The sequence below is a fragment of the Sinocyclocheilus rhinocerous genome, unplaced genomic scaffold, assembly GCF_001515625.1.
Source record: "Sinocyclocheilus rhinocerous isolate Xijiao unplaced genomic scaffold, SAMN03320098_v1.1 scaffold1635, whole genome shotgun sequence".
NCBI classification, from domain to species: domain Eukaryota; kingdom Metazoa; phylum Chordata; class Actinopteri; order Cypriniformes; family Cyprinidae; genus Sinocyclocheilus; species Sinocyclocheilus rhinocerous.
This window is the reverse complement of record NW_015627629.1, coordinates 1,360,410-1,381,591: the sequence shown is the minus strand read 5'-3', so window position 1 is coordinate 1,381,591 and position 21,182 is coordinate 1,360,410. Positions and strand designations below refer to the sequence as shown.

The 21,182-nt window shown below is 37.0% G+C and overlaps 3 protein-coding genes and 1 pseudogene across 4 annotated transcripts; all 4 read right to left on the bottom strand.

Moving 5' to 3' along the window:
• Positions 1-235: 235 nt before the first annotated feature.
• Positions 236-1,632, bottom strand: LOC107732446 (calpain-2 catalytic subunit-like). The gene is made up of 5 exons (XM_016543787.1): positions 1,599-1,632; positions 1,353-1,513; positions 930-1,096; positions 834-845; positions 236-725 (listed from the first exon to the last, which is right to left on the bottom strand). Exons 2-5 carry the CDS (start codon positions 1,510-1,512, stop codon positions 639-641), a joined length of 426 nt encoding a protein of 141 aa, XP_016399273.1. The 5' UTR covers position 1,513; positions 1,599-1,632; the 3' UTR covers positions 236-638.
• A 374-nt stretch (positions 1,633-2,006) lies between these two features.
• Positions 2,007-4,461, bottom strand: LOC107732692 (calpain-1 catalytic subunit-like). Its single transcript, XM_016544108.1, has 6 exons — positions 4,301-4,461; positions 3,812-4,068; positions 3,476-3,548; positions 2,741-2,859; positions 2,519-2,652; positions 2,007-2,241 (listed from the first exon to the last, which is right to left on the bottom strand). The coding sequence occupies exons 2-6, from the start codon at positions 4,046-4,048 to the stop codon at positions 2,007-2,009; spliced, it is 798 nt and encodes a 265-aa protein (XP_016399594.1). The 5' UTR covers positions 4,049-4,068; positions 4,301-4,461.
• A 1,154-nt stretch (positions 4,462-5,615) lies between these two features.
• On the bottom strand, positions 5,616-15,010 carry LOC107732437 (calpain-1 catalytic subunit-like; annotated as a pseudogene).
• A 2,127-nt stretch (positions 15,011-17,137) lies between these two features.
• On the bottom strand, positions 17,138-19,751 carry LOC107732839 (valosin containing protein lysine (K) methyltransferase). 2 transcript variants are annotated; one of them, XM_016544264.1, is made up of 5 exons: positions 19,438-19,750; positions 19,072-19,185; positions 18,757-18,829; positions 18,466-18,585; positions 17,138-17,509 (listed from the first exon to the last, which is right to left on the bottom strand). In XM_016544264.1, exons 1-5 carry the CDS (start codon positions 19,692-19,694, stop codon positions 17,402-17,404), a joined length of 672 nt encoding a protein of 223 aa, XP_016399750.1. In that variant the 5' UTR covers positions 19,695-19,750; the 3' UTR covers positions 17,138-17,401. The 2 variants fall into 2 exon arrangements, with proteins under 2 accessions (XP_016399750.1, XP_016399754.1); XM_016544268.1 differs by lacking the exon at positions 18,466-18,585 and having other exon boundaries at positions 19,438-19,751.
• Positions 19,752-21,182: the final 1,431 nt, after the last annotated feature.

Below are 21,182 nucleotides of genomic sequence, written 5' to 3'. Positions count from 1 at the left end.
GAATTCTTATGAACATAAAACAACATAAAATTATGTGACAGTTATAGCAGTAATAGAAAAAATAACTTAAAATAAAAAAAATAACTTAAAACTAGATCAAGTAATATGAAAAGAGATATAAAATAGCATAAATGAAGTACAACTCAGATGTACGTTTGCTTTCTTTAAGCAATTTTTATAATGCACAATACAAACTTGAGCTGTTAGGCTCGAATGACAAAAATTCCATTGGCATATTCCTTTCAATCTGCAATTCTGAAGCATAGTGTTTGTATGCACAACATCCTGTCTAGATCTATGCATTAAACAATGATTTTGAGAAACTGCTTTGTACTCATTTGTAAAACAGAACTGAAGTACAAAATCTATATATTTACGTAAAATTACATGACCATGGACTGAATGTTTTGCACTAAAGTAAAAAGAAAAAATAGCTCGTATAAAATCAATGCACTAGTGTCTTTCCATTCAACTGGTGTCCCACTAATTGATCTCATACAATGTCATGACAGGTTTCTAATTTCTCCTGTGGGTTTCACTCCTTAAGAAGATGGACAGCATGAATTTTCCAGACTCATTAGGATTGAAAGTGGATGGTACAATGAGATACTCTCCTGGTTCAAGCTTGAAGAATTTCATCACATGTCTTGCTTGGGTAAATTTCTCACTAGCTTCCACAGGACGTTTATTGTAGAAGAACTTGGCTGGAACTTCTCATCTTTCATCTAAAGGAGAATGAAATATAAACTTGTATTGAAGCAACCACTTTATTTAGAGCTAAAAATAGTTAATAGAGTAATTAAATAAATATTTGTGTATTAGATTTTACTTGCCTCTGGTGGTATCTGTTAAAGTAGAAAACAGAATAATAACACACCATTAATAAGTGGAAACCAAAATAGTTATATTCTTTGACTTCTGTTACTGACCACAAAAACACTGAAGCCAATGGCGTAGTTAGAAACAAGACTTCTGTATCTGTTCTCATGGATCTGCATGAGGGACACCAGTATGTTTTCAGGACACTGGCCACTAGCACATTCCTCATCAAGCTCCTCAATCCTCATCCGAAACTGAGGGTTCGTCCAGAAAGAGTCTACAAGACATCCATTGAATCAGAGCTCTGTGGTACATAGAGTATACATATATACAGGATGCACACACGCACACACACCATATGGCCAAAAGTATGTAGATAGCTTGTTCAACATTTAAATCAAACACCATGGACCATTAATTTCATGTTGCATATGCATGCTGTATCTAATATTTGTATTAATAAAGTATTTGTGTTATATGCAATTGTATGAAATGATCACTTGCCTCTCTCTCTCTATGCACATATGAGCTACCTTTATTATTGATGCAGCCACCAGCTGTAGTCCCAGATTCCCAACTGCCATTGTAGCGTGCTGTTGTCCAGCTGCATTTAGAAGAGCTGTCCAGAAAATCAGGACTGAGGCAGCAAATGTCAATGCCCCTAAAGTTTTCAGTGAAGTCCTCCATTGACATCCTACAGTAAAATATGTGTTACTGAAAACATTTGATTCATGTTTAATGCAGCAAAAGATCAATCTGAAACTACAGTTAATGCCTACCAGAACTCTCCGTCAATGGCCAAAGAACGACATTTGGATTGGTCTCCCTATTGTGTTGTCAATGTTAAACGAATTGTATCCTGACAAGATGAATAAAAATGGGTTCACAGCGGGTGAACAAAGAGTGAATATATAGCGGGAGCGGGTGGGTGCGGAATAGAAACTTGCGGGAGCGGGACTAAAAAAACAGTCCCGCGCAGACCTCTAGATCAGTGGTTTTCAAACCGGTCCTGCAAGCACCCCTAGCACCTCACATTTTGTATGTCTCCCTATATCTGACACACCCATTTCAGGTCTTGCAGTCTCTACTAATGAGCTGATGAGTTGAATCAGGTGTGATAGATAAGGGAGACACAGAAAATGTGCTGTGCTGGGGGTGCTCGCAGGACCGGTTTGAAAACCACTGCTTTAGATGATCAAGATGATAATATCTGTTAATGAAAGATCAAGCCTTAGGTCACTGCTTACCCCCTGATGGGAGCCACAGGCCATCAGAGCCTTTGTTTTGGCTGCACGGTCCATCAGGCTCCACAAATCAATAGCAGGTTTTTCTAGTTCAAAGCACACATGGACGCCACCGGTGAAGTCTAGCAGAGCCTCAGACACATGACCAGCATGCATGTCAGCATAGGAGCCGCACACCCTGTAAAAAGCATTCTACATATCAAGTATATACTACAGTGGACCAAACATGCTGTTGGAATACTCAAATTTTTGATGATTATAAAATGACTTATGTTTGTGACAATGTAAAATTATAAATACTTCCATCTGTAAGGCAGCTTTAAAATCAAGTTATATAAAAAAAAAAACATTTACTAAAGGCCATAAAGTCATGGTGAAATCATTTCATGTTCAATAAACAAACATAATTTGATGCTATAAGAAAAAATATTTTACCACAACATACTGGCACCTACTTGGCATAAGCTTTCTCCAGTAAGGCAGGCCAAAACTCATTAGATGTTTTTGAAAGGACAAAAACGAGTTCGCCATTGATTGTTGGAAGTTTGTCATCAATGACAACATCAATCCATTTCCCAAACCGCCAGAACTATACAAATTAAGCACAACATTGGGCTTAAGGACTGATGTCATTTTAAAACAGTATTCAGTTATACTGAAAAGACCAAAGAACTCACTCTGAATTGAAATATCCCTGCATAATCTTTGCCAGATGACTGGTCAGCTGACATGACCTGGTCCATGACGTCCTTCTTAAATGTTAAAGCCCCGACTGAAGCAAGAAACCAGCAATTTCCTAAGGTAAAGGCACAAATATTAAAGAATTACCAAAGGCCATAAAGTCATGGTGAAATCATTTCATGTTCAATAAACAAACATAATTTGATGCTATAAGAAAAAATATTTTACCACAACATACTGGCACCTACTTGGCATAAGCTTTCTCCAGTAAGGCAGGCCAAAACTCATTAGATGTTTTTGAAAGGACAAAAACGAGTTCGCCATTGATTGTTGGAAGTTTGTCATCAATGACAACATCAATCCATTTCCCAAACCGCCAGAACTATACAAATTAAGCACAACATTGGGCTTAAGGACTGATGTCATTTTAAAACAGTATTCAGTTATACTGAAAAGACCAAAGAACTCACTCTGAATTGAAATATCCCTGCATAATCTTTGCCAGATGACTGGTCAGCTGACATGACCTGGTCCATGACGTCCTTCTTAAATGTTAAAGCCCCGACTGAAGCAAGAAACCAGCAATTTCCTGAGGTAAAGGCACAAATATTAAAGAAATAGATATTTCAATGAGTTGACCAAAGGCTTTCTGGTGTATATGCAGTGACATCATTTACGGGGTAGATATCATGGCTACTGGAGTATGTATAGAAATACATAAATAAACATACCTAAATAAGATCCTTGGGAATAGTCAAACCTGGACACCCCCTGTACAATAAGCTGAGGGTCTGCTACTATTTTCTAAACAGTGAAAATACAATGAAATTTGGCCAAGTGATTTAGGAATACCAGAAAAAGACATTTAGATTCATATAATGCACTTTGGGTCTGCTTTCAAGACACTTGAGATATCTTTCCACTATTGTAAATCAGAAATGCTGGGAAATGTGACAGGTGAACCTGTTCTGACAAGCCTACAGAGACATTTGGCCATACTTTGACAATGATTCTTTCAAACAAGTTACTGAAGGTCTGAAGATGTTAAGTCAATACAGGTAACTTACTGATGGCCTCAACCACTTGATTTGGTCCAGATCCAGTTCAAGTTTCTTCTTTGGGTCAATGGAGCTGCTGTCTGGAGGGAACTTGTCATCAACAAATCTCTTTTTATTGGTGATACAGCTCTTCCGCAGCTCCTGGTAGTCCTGATCCAAGAATTTCAAAGGGTCGTCGAGAGTGCCTGTTTTGTCTTTTGTGGTGGATTCGTTCCTGGGTTTCTTGTTTACAAGAGGTGGAGGCATTTTTTTTTTCTAATGATAAACTACAACGAAAAACAGATAAAGGTGTCACGTCTGGCGAGATGTCACAGCTCTATGTTATGCTATGTTTTGTTTTCAAAGGCCTAAAAGATAAGGGACTTGTTTGAGAGTGTAATCTTATCCCTTTGAAAGACATCTCTTGATAATTATTCAGTGACATACAATATAATCAGTGGATATATTCAATTTTGAAGATATAAATAATATACTTTACCTTCAAGGGTAACAACTCACCTAAATGAGCAGTCTTCTCCCACTAGATTTAACTTATTCTCTTTGCTCTGACTCTGGAACTGTGCTCAGACTGAATGATGTTTTCAGGAAGTGTGCAGTGTTTTGTTCTACACAGTGTTGCCAGATTGGAAATGTCCAAGTATCGTACCAGAAGCTCAAAATGATCGTATTTGGAAGAAAAGTATCGTACATGAGTCAAACGTACAGAATACAGCTATTTATCTAGACCAACAACTTTTTGACACAACCTGCAAATTACCACAATAGATAAAAAAAACTAGATAACTCCACCTGTGAGTCTCTGTCATCGGAAGCCTGCGTGTTGCCAGATGTTGAGGGGGTTCTTGCCGTCATGGACCGCAGGATAGTGCACCTAAATTCTTAACACACTCTGAGGTGTGCACGAGCGCATTTATAGTGTCTGTAATGAGCCGATTTCGTGGGTGAGTATAGAAACCCTATGATTACAACTACCATCATTTGAAGAGTCACAACATTCTGAAATTATCCTACATTATGGGATTTTTTAAATTATTGATCGTACATCGTACAACGGTCAAAATTATCGTACACATACGATAATTATCGTACGTCTGGCAACACTGGTTCTGCATAGAATGTCACTGCACAAGTATACCATTGCGCGAACTAAAAGAGATGCCAAATTCCTCCCACCACTGTTATATAATTACATAACAGTAAATTCCACCACTATATATAGACAATAACTATAAAACTCAATATAGAAAAAAAATCAATATAGGCAAATAAAAGCCGTTTGAATCTCAAAGGTTTTAGAATTAACTTAGAAATAAAAGTCAATGTTTATATAATAGGTCATTAATAAAGAAACTGCATCTGATTAGTCCTTAATAAATTATATATGAGATCAAGAAAATACAGAAACTCAAGCTATTGATCTCTTCACAATCCTCATTTTCACACCTGAGACTTAATATGAGCCCATAAACCACCAAACCCAGTCTATGTATTATTTTAAATTAATATGTAGTTTATTTAGAGGGGATATGATCAGGTGGTCTGAGGTAGAATCCTTTGAAAATTATTTCGGCTTTATGGGAATTCTTATGAACATAAAACAACATAAAATTATGTGACAGTTATAGCAGTAATAGAAAAAATAACTTAAAATAAAAAAAATAACTTAAAACTAGATCAAGTAATATGAAAAGAGATATAAAATAGCATAAATGAAGTACAACTCAGATGTACGTTTGCTTTCTTTAAGCAATTTTTATAATGCACAATACAAACTTGAGCTGTTAGGCTCGAATGACAAAAATTCCATTGGCATATTCCTTTCAATCTGCAATTCTGAAGCATAGTGTTTGTATGCACAACATCCTGTCTAGATCTATGCATTAAACAATGATTTTGAGAAACTGCTTTGTACTCATTTGTAAAACAGAACTGAAGTACAAAATCTATATATTTACGTAAAATTACATGACCATGGACTGAATGTTTTGCACTAAAGTAAAAAGAAAAAATAGCTCGTATAAAATCAATGCACTAGTGTCTTTCCATTCAACTGGTGTCCCACTAATTGATCTCATACAATGTCATGACAGGTTTCTAATTTCTCCTGTGGGTTTCACTCCTTAAGAAGATGGACAGCATGAATTTTCCAGACTCATTAGGATTGAAAGTGGATGGTACAATGAGATACTCTCCTGGTTCAAGCTTGAAGAATTTCATCACATGTCTTGCTTGGGTAAATTTCTCACTAGCTTCCACAGGACGTTTATTGTAGAAGAACTTGGCTGGAACTTCTCATCTTTCATCTAAAGGAGAATGAAATATAAACTTGTATTGAAGCAACCACTTTATTTAGAGCTAAAAATAGTTAATAGAGTAATTAAATAAATATTTGTGTATTAGATTTTACTTGCCTCTGGTGGTATCTGTTAAAGTAGAAAACAGAATAATAACACACCATTAATAAGTGGAAACCAAAATAGTTATATTCTTTGACTTCTGTTACTGACCACAAAAACACTGAAGCCAATGGCGTAGTTAGAAACAAGACTTCTGTATCTGTTCTCATGGATCTGCATGAGGGACACCAGTATGTTTTCAGGACACTGGCCACTAGCACATTCCTCATCGAGCTCCTCAATCCTCACCCGAAACTGAGGGTTTGTCCAGAAAGTCTCTAAAACACATTCAGAGAATCAGGCCTGTGTCTTACACATATACACACTAAATGGCCAAAAGTATGTAGACACCCAAACACTACACAAATATGTTTACTTGTTGAACATTTAACGGTTCTCAACATTATTAAGGTCCTCAACATATTAAGATTTCACTCACTCTCATTGTAGATATTACGTACCTTTATTACTGGGACGGCCACCAGCTGTAGTCCCAGCATCCCAGCTGCCATAATAGCATGTGGAAGTCCATCTGCATGTAGAGGAACTGTCCAGAAAATCAGGACTGAGGCAGCAAATGTCAATGCCCCTAAAGTTTTCAGTGAAGTCCTCCATTGACATCCTACAGTAAAATATGTGTTACTGAAAACATTTGATTCATGTTTAATGCAGCAAAAGATCAATCTGAAACTACAGTTAATGCCTACCAGAACTCTCCGTCAATGGCCAAAGAACGACATTTGGATTGGTCACTTTCACTCACATTGTTCCATAATGATGACCTGAAAATTATGCAAAAGCATATATTACAATAATACATTGGGTTTTGTTATAGCATAATCATATTGGTATGACTGACAGTATATTCTCTACCAGGGATATATCACTGGAAATAAAATTATATCTTTGAAACGGAATATATTTGTGCAGTAATTTAAGGAAGTATTTCTCTATAAGTGACTTTTCAATAGCATGAAAATAGACAGGATGCCAAAAAGGATGAAAATAAATAGCAAAAGTTAACAATTGTACAGCAAGGATTGATGGACTGAGAGTTAGCTTAGATGAGTGTCAGTTTAAAGTCAACTTTAATAATAACCATCTATTTAAATGTTTATATTATAATAAAGACTGTTTTCATTTTAGCAGACTGGAATGTTTTACAGTGACCATGCGATGTTTGTGCTTTTGTTCTTTTTTTCCCCACCAAAAACAATGACATAATTTCCTATGACGACACTAAAGAACTGGCTTTTGTTCATTATAAAGAGACAGCCTATTACAAAAGACTGACAAAGGCAACCTGTAAACAAAAGACAACAAAAGCTGTCTTTTGTTGACAGGCGAATGCTGGTGGTATGAATGACGGTGACCGTTGGTGATATGACTCGTACAAACAAAACAACAAACAGTTAGTGTGAACGCCTTTTAACAGGACTCCAACTCCATATTGAAAACATATAAGAAAAAAAACTATTATAAACTGATTACCAATTATTCATTATTATAATTTTCATTAACAAAATAAAACATAACAGAATATTTTAAAATAAATTTTAGAATGTGTGTACATGATCAATGTTCCCTCTAATTTTTTTTCTTGCTGAGCAAAACTTTTCTCTATTGGGCGGACATTACGGCCACCTGAGCAAAAACATTCTTTATACCAGACCTGTACAGCGCGCACACAAAAAAAGTGTGTAACTTTTAACTTTAATGTGCTATTTGTATTTAATTTTACCCGTGACTAAATAATGTACATTTTAGGTTACCTGAGAAAACGTTTTTTTTTTTTTACAGTATAATACACTGCCATTCAAAAGTTTGGGATCAATAACGTTTATTAAAGAAGTTTCTTATGCTTCTGAAGGATCATGTGACACTGAAGACTGGAGTAATGATGCTGAAAATCCAGCTTTGCTTCACGGGAATAAATTATATTTTCAAGTATATTAAAATAGGAAACCAATATTAGAAATTGCAATGTTTCACAACTGGGGTTACAGATACTCAAAAAGTGTACTTAAGTACAATACTCAAGTAAATGTACTTAGTTACTGTCCGCCTCTGCTTATTTGTGATAAAAAGAAATCAATAATTTACTGATTGAACAATTGTGAGCTTAAAGGGGACTTTTAAAGTTTAAGTTTCAGAAAGTTTTTTTTCCAAGTATGGTCCTGTATGACGTCATTAAGGGCGGAATTCTTTGTATGGGCACTTCTTCCAGAAGAGCGAGCACACATCAACCAGAGCAAGATCAAGAGCAGCCCATCAACATGCTTAATTTGGGTTACGGAAGTCGTCAGGTATTTTATTTTTTTTGTTCCTGTTTTATGTTGATTTCACAGCCTGCAGACGATTGGTACGCAAAAGCTTTGTGTGCTTGTGACTCTTTGGCTCCGCCCACGGCACGCCTCCAGGAGCTCTACTGTTTTCGGAGAGAAGCCGTAAAGCTGTATATTTCTTTTATAAATCTGATAAAAATAAAGACTCTTCGGAGATATAAAGGATGCATATAGGTACTCAAGATTAACATGAGATTGGCAGAAACCGGGTGTGTGTTATGACCGCTTTAATATTTTATCCAATATAATACATATATGATGAGACATGAAGATGTATTGTATAGTAGTAATGACCCATCTAGTAAATGTTAGCAAGCTAAACCTATTATAGACCCAAAATGGTAAATAGCTACTAAAAATATGAAAAGTACAACACATAAATAACATTTTAAGTTACTTCCCTTTCTAGACAAGGAAAGTAGTAACTGATGTCATTAATACACTAGCCTGATTTTTGTTTTAATTGTCAGAATCTATACAAATAACAAATTTAAAAAAAAACACAAACATTTGCAATAAAGACTGTGAAAAAACAACGCCAGAATGAAGCCAGAAGTGTCGAACGGCAGATTTGGCCCAGAATCTGGGAAGCCAAGCATAAGAATACTAATGTAAATTTGTTAACCGACAGTAAGAATTTTTAACCGATTCATCGCCTACTTTCGTTTGCTGCATGTTTTAAAAAAAACACGCTAAATATAAAGTTTAAGTTTTTGAGAGGAAAATAAAACAGATAAGTCACGCATAAATCACATTTTATTACATTCAGAAATAATACCGTCAGGCCTAAAGCGTAATGTTACAATTAACCAACAATATAAACACTATAGTCTATTTTAGTTCCCCTCACTCCACAACAAATCCTTTAAACTTAACCGTATTCACAACAGAACAAGAATTAAAAATATATAATTTATTCATTTCTAATGAATAAATATAATTGCAGTATATAATATAATAATATAGGCCTAGCTATAGGGTGCAATCCATGCTGTTGTTTACATCCGAGTATCTCCAATATGGCCGCGCATCCGGGTAACTGACCAAACCATGACGTAAGTGCAAACGCTCTATAAACAAGCCAAACAAATTCATTTAAAGCTAAACTGAAAGTAAAGTTGGGCTCACGTAGCCTACCTTTATTTGTCACAAATCCAAATATTTCCATATTCGCGATATATTTGAAGCGAAACTATTATTTATTAGGTAAACTAGGTTTTGTACTTCATGCGCGTCCCAATATTGACGGAAAAAATCATAATGAGCATACATTTGCCACAGTGGACCAGTGCTCATGCTTTTATAACTTTTTATATGTTTGGGTGACTGTATTTTATTTTGATAACGAACAGGCTGCGCTGTTTGCAATGAATATATAGTGTGCGCGTGAGGAGCTGGCACGATCAAACAGCTGAAACCTAAAATATTTTGTCATTTTTGGTCATACAATGAAGGCATAATTCGAAGTGTTAGCAGTTTGAAGATTCAAGAATATTAGCAAAGATTATTAGAATTATTTATAAAGCGAACACTGTTCTGTTCTTATTTCGTTTTGGAACCTGAACGAAAAAAATATTTTTGCTAAGAACGAACCGAAATGAAAACATTTAGCTTTTAATCCATGTATTTGACAGCCTACACCCATCTCATACTTCTGAGTGGGAGATCTTCCCAGGGCAGTAGCCTGCCTCACAGACTTAAATCAGGGCACCCACTACTGAGATGGCACCAAAGGTGAGGGGGCACAGGTGGCATGGCTGGGCCCCCTGAGGCCCCCTCATGGCACCGACGCTGCACAAATTATAGTATGCTGAAATTAGTAACCCAAAGATACCAGGATGTTCTACTTTTTCCATGCACACTTTAATGGCAAATAATATAGCACACAACCTCTTGCTCTTTGGAGAGGGAATCGATTCAGTAATCCAATATGAATATGGATTCAGAAATTCCAATATGGTAGGAAGAATCGGTGAGTTGCTTAAACAGGTACGCAGTAAGCATGAAATTAAATTAAATGTGGATTCCAGTAATAGCTATGCAAAAAATGTTTTTACAATGTGATAGTGTACAGTATGACAAAACTAGCCTACTCTTCTGCTACACATCCAAATAAATAAATAAAAATAAAAGAGCACATATTTTTAGAGCATAGTATAGTAGGCAGACTGGGATGCTGCACTAATGTTTGTAAGCTACCTTTGTTTACAAAACCTTGTTTCGCATACTAGCAATTTAGTACTCTCTAAGTAACTCTCAAACCTCTTCAAGAATTTGATTTAATATAGTAATGATGAATCTATAAGTGTTATAAATAAACAATGACACTTGATACATCAATGCTGTGATCAGTAAGCCTGTAGTTTCATGTGACTCTTACTTGTCACTCCAGGCACCGTTCCACTCGCCTTTTCCCCATGGATTCAACACTCTCACCAACCTTACTGGTTCTCCTTGGCATGTTACCTGTCAAATGCACATACTTTCAGTGTGAAAGTCTATAAACCCTTAATGTAGGCTCATTACATTTCTGTAGAATGTCACAATAAATACTGTTAAGTCAAGTCACCATTATTTATATAGCGCTTTATACAATACAGATGGTGTCAAAGCAGAAAAAAATGAAAAAAATAATGAAAACAAAATTAAATTCTGCTGAAATGCAGCTCTAAAAAGATGTAAACAGTCAATTTTTAGTAAACAGTCAATTTTTCAGAGGCTGAATCCTTTGAAGGACATGGACTTCAAAGGTCACCCCTGCATGGAGGTATGACCAAGCCTTGTTTAAATTGGACGGTCTAGCCAACTGAGGATTAATCTTGTCACCTAGCAACTGTGACAGCTGCCGTTGACGAGCGACAGTAACATTTGTACTGGACATTTTTGAAAGTTATATTTTACTATCTGAAAACAATACAGGGTTCACAGCCTGTCTAAATATGCTCACCTTGGTCCATTCTGTACATAATATAGAGTATAAACTATATACAATTGCATCTTAGTAAGATATAAGTCTAAGTCAATGTCTGTAAGTCAGCCTTTTCAATATAAGTCAGCCTTTTTTAACATATGTATCTTTAGATATTCAAGTAAGTTGAAACCCGATACTTAAGCCATTTCTCTCAAAAAAATCCAGCCATTTCTCTCAAAAAAATTCTGTTGTCACCAGTGCACAATGAATTCTGGGATAAGCTAGGCCGCGAAGGATCCATCATTGCCAGGGAAACGAAGGACGCATTTCAAAGCCACATTTGAAGGAGCCTGCACTGACACAGTCAGTCTTAGAATGCAGGCTTCGAAAAGTGCAGCCTCTGAATTGGGACGCAGCTCACATCTTTTCTCGAGGAGAAGAAGGGGGGTGATCGCCAGTCACAAGATTGTGCTCCGGAACTTGAGCCTGATATTTCCTGTTGAATAGCACCTTTTGTTCATTTGTTTCTGGCATCCACCAGAAACATTACCAAGCCCTCATTGAGCTGTGCACAAAGCAGAAGGAAAGATTTTGTACAGTTCTCCCTGCTCAGGAGGAGAAACTGAATAAACAAGGAGGGGAGACAAGCCACCATCCTGAAGACTGTCGTCCCCATTCCACATATGATCATGTTGAAGATAGGGCCTCAGGATGATGGAGAGGCCTTCCTCAAGCTTTTCAAGCAGACTCTGATCATGCTTCTGTCTGGGGAAGCCCAACTGGTGGACCAACAATTGCTGGTGGGGATCCTCCTGGCATATGATGACTTCAAAAGAGCTATTCGGCAATGGGTGGGTCCCTTGCAGCCCAGAACAACACTGACAGAAGTACCGATCCCTAGCCTTCATAGAAAGCGGCCACCCATTTGCCTACACTCAACGGCTCCAGGATGCCTGGACTTTCGCTGACAGAGTCACGCAACGTGGTGGCAATAATTGACCTGGTGGTGATGGAATGATTTACCCCACAACTTTCAGAACAAATGGCGGAAGGGGTCCAGTCTCATCACTCCACGTTACTAGAGCAGGCGGTTCAGCTGGTTGAGGACCATTTGAATGAATTGACTGTATGAATCTTTGAATTGTTAGGAATTAAGTTGATTCATACAAGCATTCACCTTCCCCAAATTGATGGGCTGGTTGAACAAATTAATCAGACATGAATATATGATTTGTAAGTTCAAGAGGAAGTTAGAACTTGGGATGTGGCTTGAGCTCGCTATTCACAGTCTGAGAGGTTCTTCAAGCTTCCACTGGGTTTTACCCATTCAAGCTGCTCTATGGATGTTGACTGTGCTGTGTGCTTGACATCCTTAAAGAGAATTGGGAGGAGGGACTTTCAAGAACAAAATTCAGTAATTGCTGGACGTGAGAGCAAAGCTCCATACCATGGCATGGCTAAAACAGGAGAATCCGCTCCAGACCCAGGAACATCAAAAGCCGGCTGTATAACAGGGGAACTCAGCTATGGGAAATTGCACCGGGAGACAAAGACATTTAAATGACATTTAATTCTGTGAAGACTTACCTTGAAAACCTCTGTCACTGTATACGCATGGCCTTGAACGATACCATTGGGTAATACTGTGTTTGCAGATGTGTCCTGATATATGTTGGACTTCACCGGTGGCGTCCATGTGTACTTCAAACTGAAAAAAACGTCCACTGATTTGTGGAGCCTGATGGACCGTGCAGCCAAAACAAAGGCCCTGATGGGTTGCAGCACTTCTCAAGGGGTAAGCAGTTCCAGTGTCCTCAGACTGAAGCTTTCATTATTGTGACATATGAATTAAATATAAACAGCAGCAAGGAACAATGCAAAGCACTGGTTATACGTAAAACCATATTTATCTCTGTGTCATTACTGATATATTTTTTTTTATCTATATATATATATATATATAGATAAAAAATAATATATCAGTAATGACACAGAGATAAATATGGTTTTACGTATAACCAGTGCTTTGCATTGTTCCTTGCTGCTGTTTATATTTAATTCATATGTCACAATAATGAAAGCTTCAGTCTGAGGACACTGGAACTGCTTACCCCTTGAGAAGTGCTGCAACCCATCAGGGCCTTTGTTTTGGCTGCACGGTCCATCAGGCTCCACAAATCAGTGGACGTTTTTTTCAGTTTGAAGTACACATGGACGCCACCGGTGAAGTCCAACAGAGCCTCAGATACACTACCAGCATGCATGTCAGCATAGGAGCCGCACACCCTGTAAAAGGCATTGCAAACATGCTTATAATGTTGGATTCTTAGGGATTAAATTCTAATGTGATACACACGAAACATATAATAAGGGTCATAAACTCTTATGGTAAAAGCATATTTTTATGTTCAATGGAAATGAAAATATTTTTTCCACAACATACTGGCACCTACTTGGCATACGCTTTCTCCAGTAAGGCAGGCCAAAACTCATTAGATGTTTTTGAATGAACAAAAATGAGCTTTCCATTGATTGTTGGCAGTTTGTCATCAATGACAACTTCAATCCATTTGCCAAACCTCCAGAACTAAGAATATACAGAACATAAGGCTTAATGACTGATACGTGATTTTAAAAAAAAATTATTCAATTTATGTTGAAAAAGACCAAATTACTCACTCTGAATTGAAATATCCCTGCATAATCTTTGCCAAATGACTGGTCAGCTGGCATGACCTGGTCATGATGTCCTTCTGAAATGTTAAAGCCCCAACTGAAGCAAGAAACCAGCAGTTTCCTGAGGTAAAGGCACAAATATTAAAGAAATAGATATTTCAATGAGTTCATAAGTCTTTTTGGTGTATATACAGTGACATTATTTATTGGGTTGGTATCATTTAAAAGCCAGTGCCTACTAAATAAATACATTATTAAACATACCTAAATAAGACCCTTGGGAATAGTCAAACCTGGACACCTCCTTTACAATGAGCTGAGGGTCTGCCACTATGTTCTAAAGAGAGAAAATAAATAAATTATGCAATAATATTCAGCCTAGGGATTTATGAATACCAGAAGACGACATTTTCTCATAGAATGTACTTTGGGTCTGCTTTCATGACACTTGAGATGTCTTGCCACAATAGTGAACCTGTTCTGACAAGCCCAAAGAAACATTTTGCAACACTTGATGGCAGGTTATTTTCAACAAGTGCTTTTGAATTCTTTCAAGCAATAATGCCTGTGTACTTTGAACTCTTTTTGAAAGTTACTGAAAGTCTGAAGATAGAAAGTCAATACAGGTAACTTACTGATGGCCTCAACCACTTGATTTGGTCCAGATCCAGTTTAAGTTTCTTCTTTGGGTCAATGGAGCTGCTGTCTGGAGGGAACTTGTCATCAACAAATCTCTTTTTATTGGTGATACAGCTCTTCTGCAGCTCCTGGTAGTCCTGATCCAAGAATTTCAAAGGGATGTCGAGAGTGCCTGTTTTGTCTTTTGCGGTGGATTCATTCCTGAGTTTTTGGTGGTTCAAACGAGGTGGAGGCATTTTTTTCTTTTTGAAAAGTCGACTTTTTGGGGGGGCGGGGGAGACATTTACAGTCATATTTTTTACAGTTATTTGCAGACTTATAATTAGCAGTTAAACTCAATTCTAAAGATATAAATGATATACTTTACCTTCCCAGATACAATGACAACTCCGGGAGTTCACCTAAATGAGCAGTCTTCTCTTTCGACTTATTCTCTTTGTACTGCCCTAGGCTCTGGAATTCTGTTCTGACCGAATGCTGTTTTTAGAAAAGGGTGCAGTGTTATGAGTAAAAGGTTTTTCCTCCCACCTGTAAATTGCGTAACAGTAATTTCCACCAAATATAGCCCCAAGTCTGAACATAGAATGTTGGTAAACCAGTAAATACTGTTTATATAATTAAGATTTAATGAAGAACCTGCATCTGACTAATCCTTAAAAAAGTTAAATTTACAGTATATGAGATCATGAAAATATAGAAGCTTAAACGATTGATCTCTTCACAGTCCTCTGTCACGTTCCCACGTAACACCACTTAATTCAGTCCATGCATTATTTTAAATCAATGTCATATTTGAGTAGAAGGGGGGAGACCAGGTAAGATCAGGTGGTCCGAAGTAGAATCAGTTGAAGAATACAGAATCTGTTCAGCATTATTATTAGCATTTGGACAAGTTCCTGATATTGACTCCACTATCATTTTGGCACAGCTAAAAAATGCTAAGTCCTATTAGCATTTTTATCCCAAAGACTATCCCAAATATATATATATATATACACACTACTGTGCAGAAGTCTTAGGCCATTTGTATTTTCACCAACAAAAAATGGTTTTAAGTCAGTTATTTCTATCTTTTGCTGTAGTGTGTCAGTATAAATATCAGTTTACATTTCTAAACATTTATTTTGCCATTAATTGGAATAATGCCGTGATAATGCCTTTTTGTGTGCACAAGGAGTCTGACAACAGCCAGTGCTCCACACAGAGATCTGATGATCTCACCATCATCCAGTTCGTTTGGGATTACATGAAGAAACAGAAAAAAAACTGAGACAGACTACGTAAATCCAGAAGAACGGTGTCAACGTCTCCAAGATGCTTGAAGAAGCCTACCTGCAAACCTACCCGAAAAACTATGCGCAAGTGCACCTAGGACAAAAGCTGTTTTAAATGCAAAGGTTGGTCACACCAAATGTTGATTTGATTTAGTTAATAGAAGTTAACTGATAAATAAAATCTATTTATGACATTTTTGAAAGCACCCTCACTTTACAGTATTTTTACACAGTATTTTTACACAAGTGCTTAAAACTTTTCACAGTACTGTGGCTTTGCAGGTAGGTTTCTTCTAGCATCTTGGAGACGTTGACAGTTCTACTGGATTTAGTCTGTCTCTGTTTTTTCATGTAATTCCAGACGGACTGGTTGATGGTGAGATCATCAGATCTCTGTGTGGATCACTGCCTGTTGTCAGACTCCTTGTGCTAACAAAAATCTAACTGGATTACTACAATGGCGAAAGAAATGTTTGGAAATGTAAACTGATATTTCCTACACACTACAGCGAAAAGATTTCTTTACTAATACTAATGGCCTAAGACTTTTGCACAGTACTGTACTTTAACTGTATACTTTTCACAATAAAATAAATTCCTAAAATGTTTATTTTAAAGCCATAATTTGTATTTTATAGATTTAACAAATAAGAATAAAAATGTTTCCAAGTGCCCCAAGTTGGAATCACTGAATTACACCAAACTCAAAGGAGAAATTGTAAAGGACTTAAATGTTTAAATAAAAAACATTATGAAGAATCTAATAATTAAATAAACAGATGCTTTAAATCTCAACAGCAATTTCTAAATGTATTACTTTTCCCTGAATTTCATAAGAAATTTCAAAGTATGTCTGAGTCCAGATGTAGCTCTTTAGTTACTTAAGTTTTAAGAAATTATGAAAGATTCTACTAATCATAAACATCTCCACTGTAAACTGCAACCACAACTTTGCCATCCCTAAAGTAATGCATTCAGTGACGCAGAATGACAATGGACAAAACTGATCCTGCTGTAAAAGAGGCTGAAACAACACAAATCACATGCTTACTTTTTGATCATTTTAGAAAGTGTTTATTCACAGATCACACTCAGGTTAACATTCTCTTAATCGGTATGTAAAAAAACACATTTGAGATTTATTTTTGCCAGTTTAACACAGGTGCACACAACCATTCACTTTAACTTGTTTGTCTAAAAAGACACTTAAGCTCACATTAAGGCCAACCTCCCAAACCACATAAGCACTTAAAAATAGTTTGTATTCATATGGTTCAGTGTTGAACATCTGACCAACAACAACACAATCCACTGAAACACAAACACATACAACCCAAACAGAAGAGCTCATAAGGCATTCAGTGGACTCTTCGTCGCAGGTGGAGCATGTGAATGTCAGGACTGTTGAACTCAGGGTCTTGTTTCTCAGATGGGATCATCTCTGACTGGAATTCTTGCAGAAGTAGCTGTGAAACAGAGTATTACATGAGGAAAAAGACAGTAGCAGATTCAGCATGGGGATGCATTTAATTGGGTTTTTACTCATACAACAAATATATAAAATCTACCATTACTTGGAGCTAAAGGACCAACAGGTCAAACACACTCTCATTAACTTGTGCCACTAAATATGACAAAGTGAAGATTTAGGGTGTGTTCACACTTGTCATGTTTGGTTCGATTAAAATGAACTCTGGTGCGATTGCTCTGTTAGTGCGGTTCATTTGTGTAAGTGTGAACGCTGCCATCCAAACCCTGGTGTGCACCAAATAAGCGGACTGAGACCGCTAAAAAGATGGGTCTCGGTCCGCTTCCAAACGAACTCTGGTGCGGTTCGAATGAAATATGAACGCATCACGGACCAAAAACTTCTAAACGAACCAAAAACAGGAAGTAATGACAAGATGCGACGCTATGCAACATGACGCGGAACGAGCGGTGTATCCAAAACAAAACGAGCAGAGGGCAAACGTGGAGCAACGAGGAGGTAAAGTGCCTTTTATGAGCTCTTCATGAGTTTGCAGGTGGTGAAAATAAAATCATAAGTACACGCAGCATTGAGCACGCTTAGTCCGGCAGACGGCATTAGGTGTGTTCGATTTAAAGCGGCACTGCGCAGACCGATCGGTGAATGGGTACTTTGATGTCATACACCGATCAATCTGCGCAGCGCCGCTTTAAGTCGAACACTCCTTTTGTTTAGGGTGTTCAGTGAGTTCCGTCACGAAATATACATCATTCAACCCGACCAATCAGGTTGTGAACGTATCACTATGCCTTTAGGTTCGCTGTCATAAATGCCAGTGTGAATGCTAAGTGGACCAGGACCAAATGTATTGTTTTCTTTTTTTGGTCCGAGCCAAACGAACCGAACTACAAGTGTGAACACACCCTTAAGAGTTTTACAGTTTGATTCTCTTACCTCAAAGAATCTCTTCTCTATCTCAGGATTGACACCAACAGTGCGTTGCTCAAAGCAACAGATGATACACGTCTCTGGTCCAGCCAAGAGTTTCAGAGTCTCTACTAGTGGTTCCACTGACTGTGGAATATTAAATATTAATATTAAATAATATTACTGATGAGGCTATTAAACCTAGTACTGTTAACTATTCTCTACTGTAGAGCTAACTATTGCTGTATTGGTAACAAAGGATTTAGATGTAAGAAAAGTAAATAAATAATTATTGTGTAATATTCATAGGTACAGTACCTGCTCATAGTAGATACAATCGGCCATCAGAATATAATGAGAATGAGGTAGAAATTCTTTGACATTTCCTCCCCTTTTAAAAGGAAAAGGTTTCAGAAGTTGTCATTATTTCATTCATTTTAATTAAATAAAATATTTCATTGTACAGTAGCACAGCTAGTCATACAGATTAGGAAAACATAAAGATGAGTAAATGATGACCGAATTTTCATTTGTGGATGAACTATGGTCATGTGATCATGGTAGCTATCATGTGGTGGCAACCCAGTGAATTTGGACAAATATATATATTGACTGTAGTAATGTAGTACAAACCATTTCAGTACCTTTGCTGTGATTGAGCCTGTGTGGATGAGATGCTGATTTTTCTTAATGTTTAGTTGAAGGAGAGGCTGCAGGTCTTCCAGATCTGTCACTGTGACATTTGCCCTAAAGGTGCACATTATTCACATTACTAATATACTTTTAAATGAACCACATTTGAGCATTATATTTATTACCAGAACAAAGAGGAATGAATCAAAATCCTAACATACAACTTTCAGAACATACATTTTCTTTAGCAAATTAAATGACGACATATCACATCTTATTGATTGATTGATTTTTTTCTCTATTAAGGTTGTTTAAGAATTATTATTATTTAATAGACATGTTCATATGACAGAATTTATAACTCACCCCAGAGTTGCAGCCACGAGACCCACGAGTCCTGTTCCAGCGCCCAGTTCAACAATGTTCTTGGAGCGCCACGTACTAACACGAGACTGAACACTGTAAAATTGTTCCGTTTCGAGGTATTTTGACAGGACAATAGCAGCGTCCCATACTACACAGCCCACGTCCCCTCTGCTGCACTGATATATTCTTAAAACAGACCCGTCATTTTTTTCTATTTCTCTAACAAAATAATCTTCCGAATCCTCGTCAGTCGCCATGTTCTTTCTTTAGATCACTAACTTACGTCACGCATCTACGTGACGTCTGACTCGCGAAACTTCTATTATTTTTATTTTTATTTATTTCTCACTGTTAGAACGTTCTCAAATTGTTTGGCAATGTTCATAATACCGGTATGAGTATTTATGTAATGTTGGGTAAATAAATATTTTAGGTGAATCGGCATTCAAGGGGGTTTCATCTTATAAGTTTGCACCGTCACAGAGTAATTAATAAAGTCTCTAGTAAACCCGTCAGACAGGTAATATTAAAGTCTTGACAAGTTCCAGACACACATTTGTAGTCTGGTGGTATTTTACTTGAGATAAAACAAATATCAAACATGAAAATAACAGAAAATTGCAATACAAAGACCTAGCTAGCTAGTTTGGAAATTCAGTTCGCCATGAAGCACTATCTGATGTCAAAACCATTGTTAGTTAGTCGACTCTAATTTCGTTAAGTTAGACTATTTGTACAAATATTGGTTTATGGGCTTATTCTTTATCGGAGTAATTTTTATTGTTTATTATAATTGTTCCACTTAAGCTTATAGTCTCCCAAAACAACAGATGGGCCAAATTAAAGTGTATTGATTTCAGTGGCATACAGAATTTCCCGCGCCTTTGTGAAATGCTTGATCAATATAACAGATCATTTGCAGACAAACATAAAAAACTAGGCTAGTTTGCCGCAAACGAGTAATTTTAATATAAAGCTTCCATTTTTGTATCAGGTGCAGATGAGTTTTATATGTATCCTACCACAATGTCAATACATATTTGTGACACATTTATATGTGTGAACGGTTTTGTGACTGCTGTAAATTAGTGATGTGTGGTGATGATCTGTTGTTGCCGTTCCTCCATATATTGTAGTTTTATATAATGCCACTAGAAGGCAGTGCAGACTTATTCATACAAGTTTGTATGTGATGCAAGAATTTCCATTTTAGTTTAATTTTTTCTACACTAATACAAAGGATGTAAAGGTAAATTTAGTCAAAATGTAGCTAAAATGGGGTCTCTTAGACTATGATCTGACTTGGAAACTGGAATGTGAAACTGATATAAAATCAAGCAAAATTTAAGCGTCCTCACTACACAGGATCTTCACATCGCATCTGTACTTCTAACTAGGGCTGAGAATCGATTCCAAAAAGAATCGATTCCGAGGCGTTGGGAATCGAGAGTCGATTCCAACCTTTGGAAAGGGATTCCATAAAGGGGAATCGACTCCTCATTCAGAGCCTTTTTCAGTTCAACGAAGCTTATCTATGGGTGCCTCTCAAACGGAAGGCTGCATCCTACGAAGGCTGCACACATTTAAATTCACGAAAATAAATGTGAAATCATCTGAATTTTAGGATGCAGCCTTCCGTTTGAGAAGCACCATTCACTTCCCTCATGCTCGCTAAAAGCCGTAATTACGAGAGTTGTGAGATAAAAGATTATTTTCATTTTTATATTTTTATTACCATTCGCCTC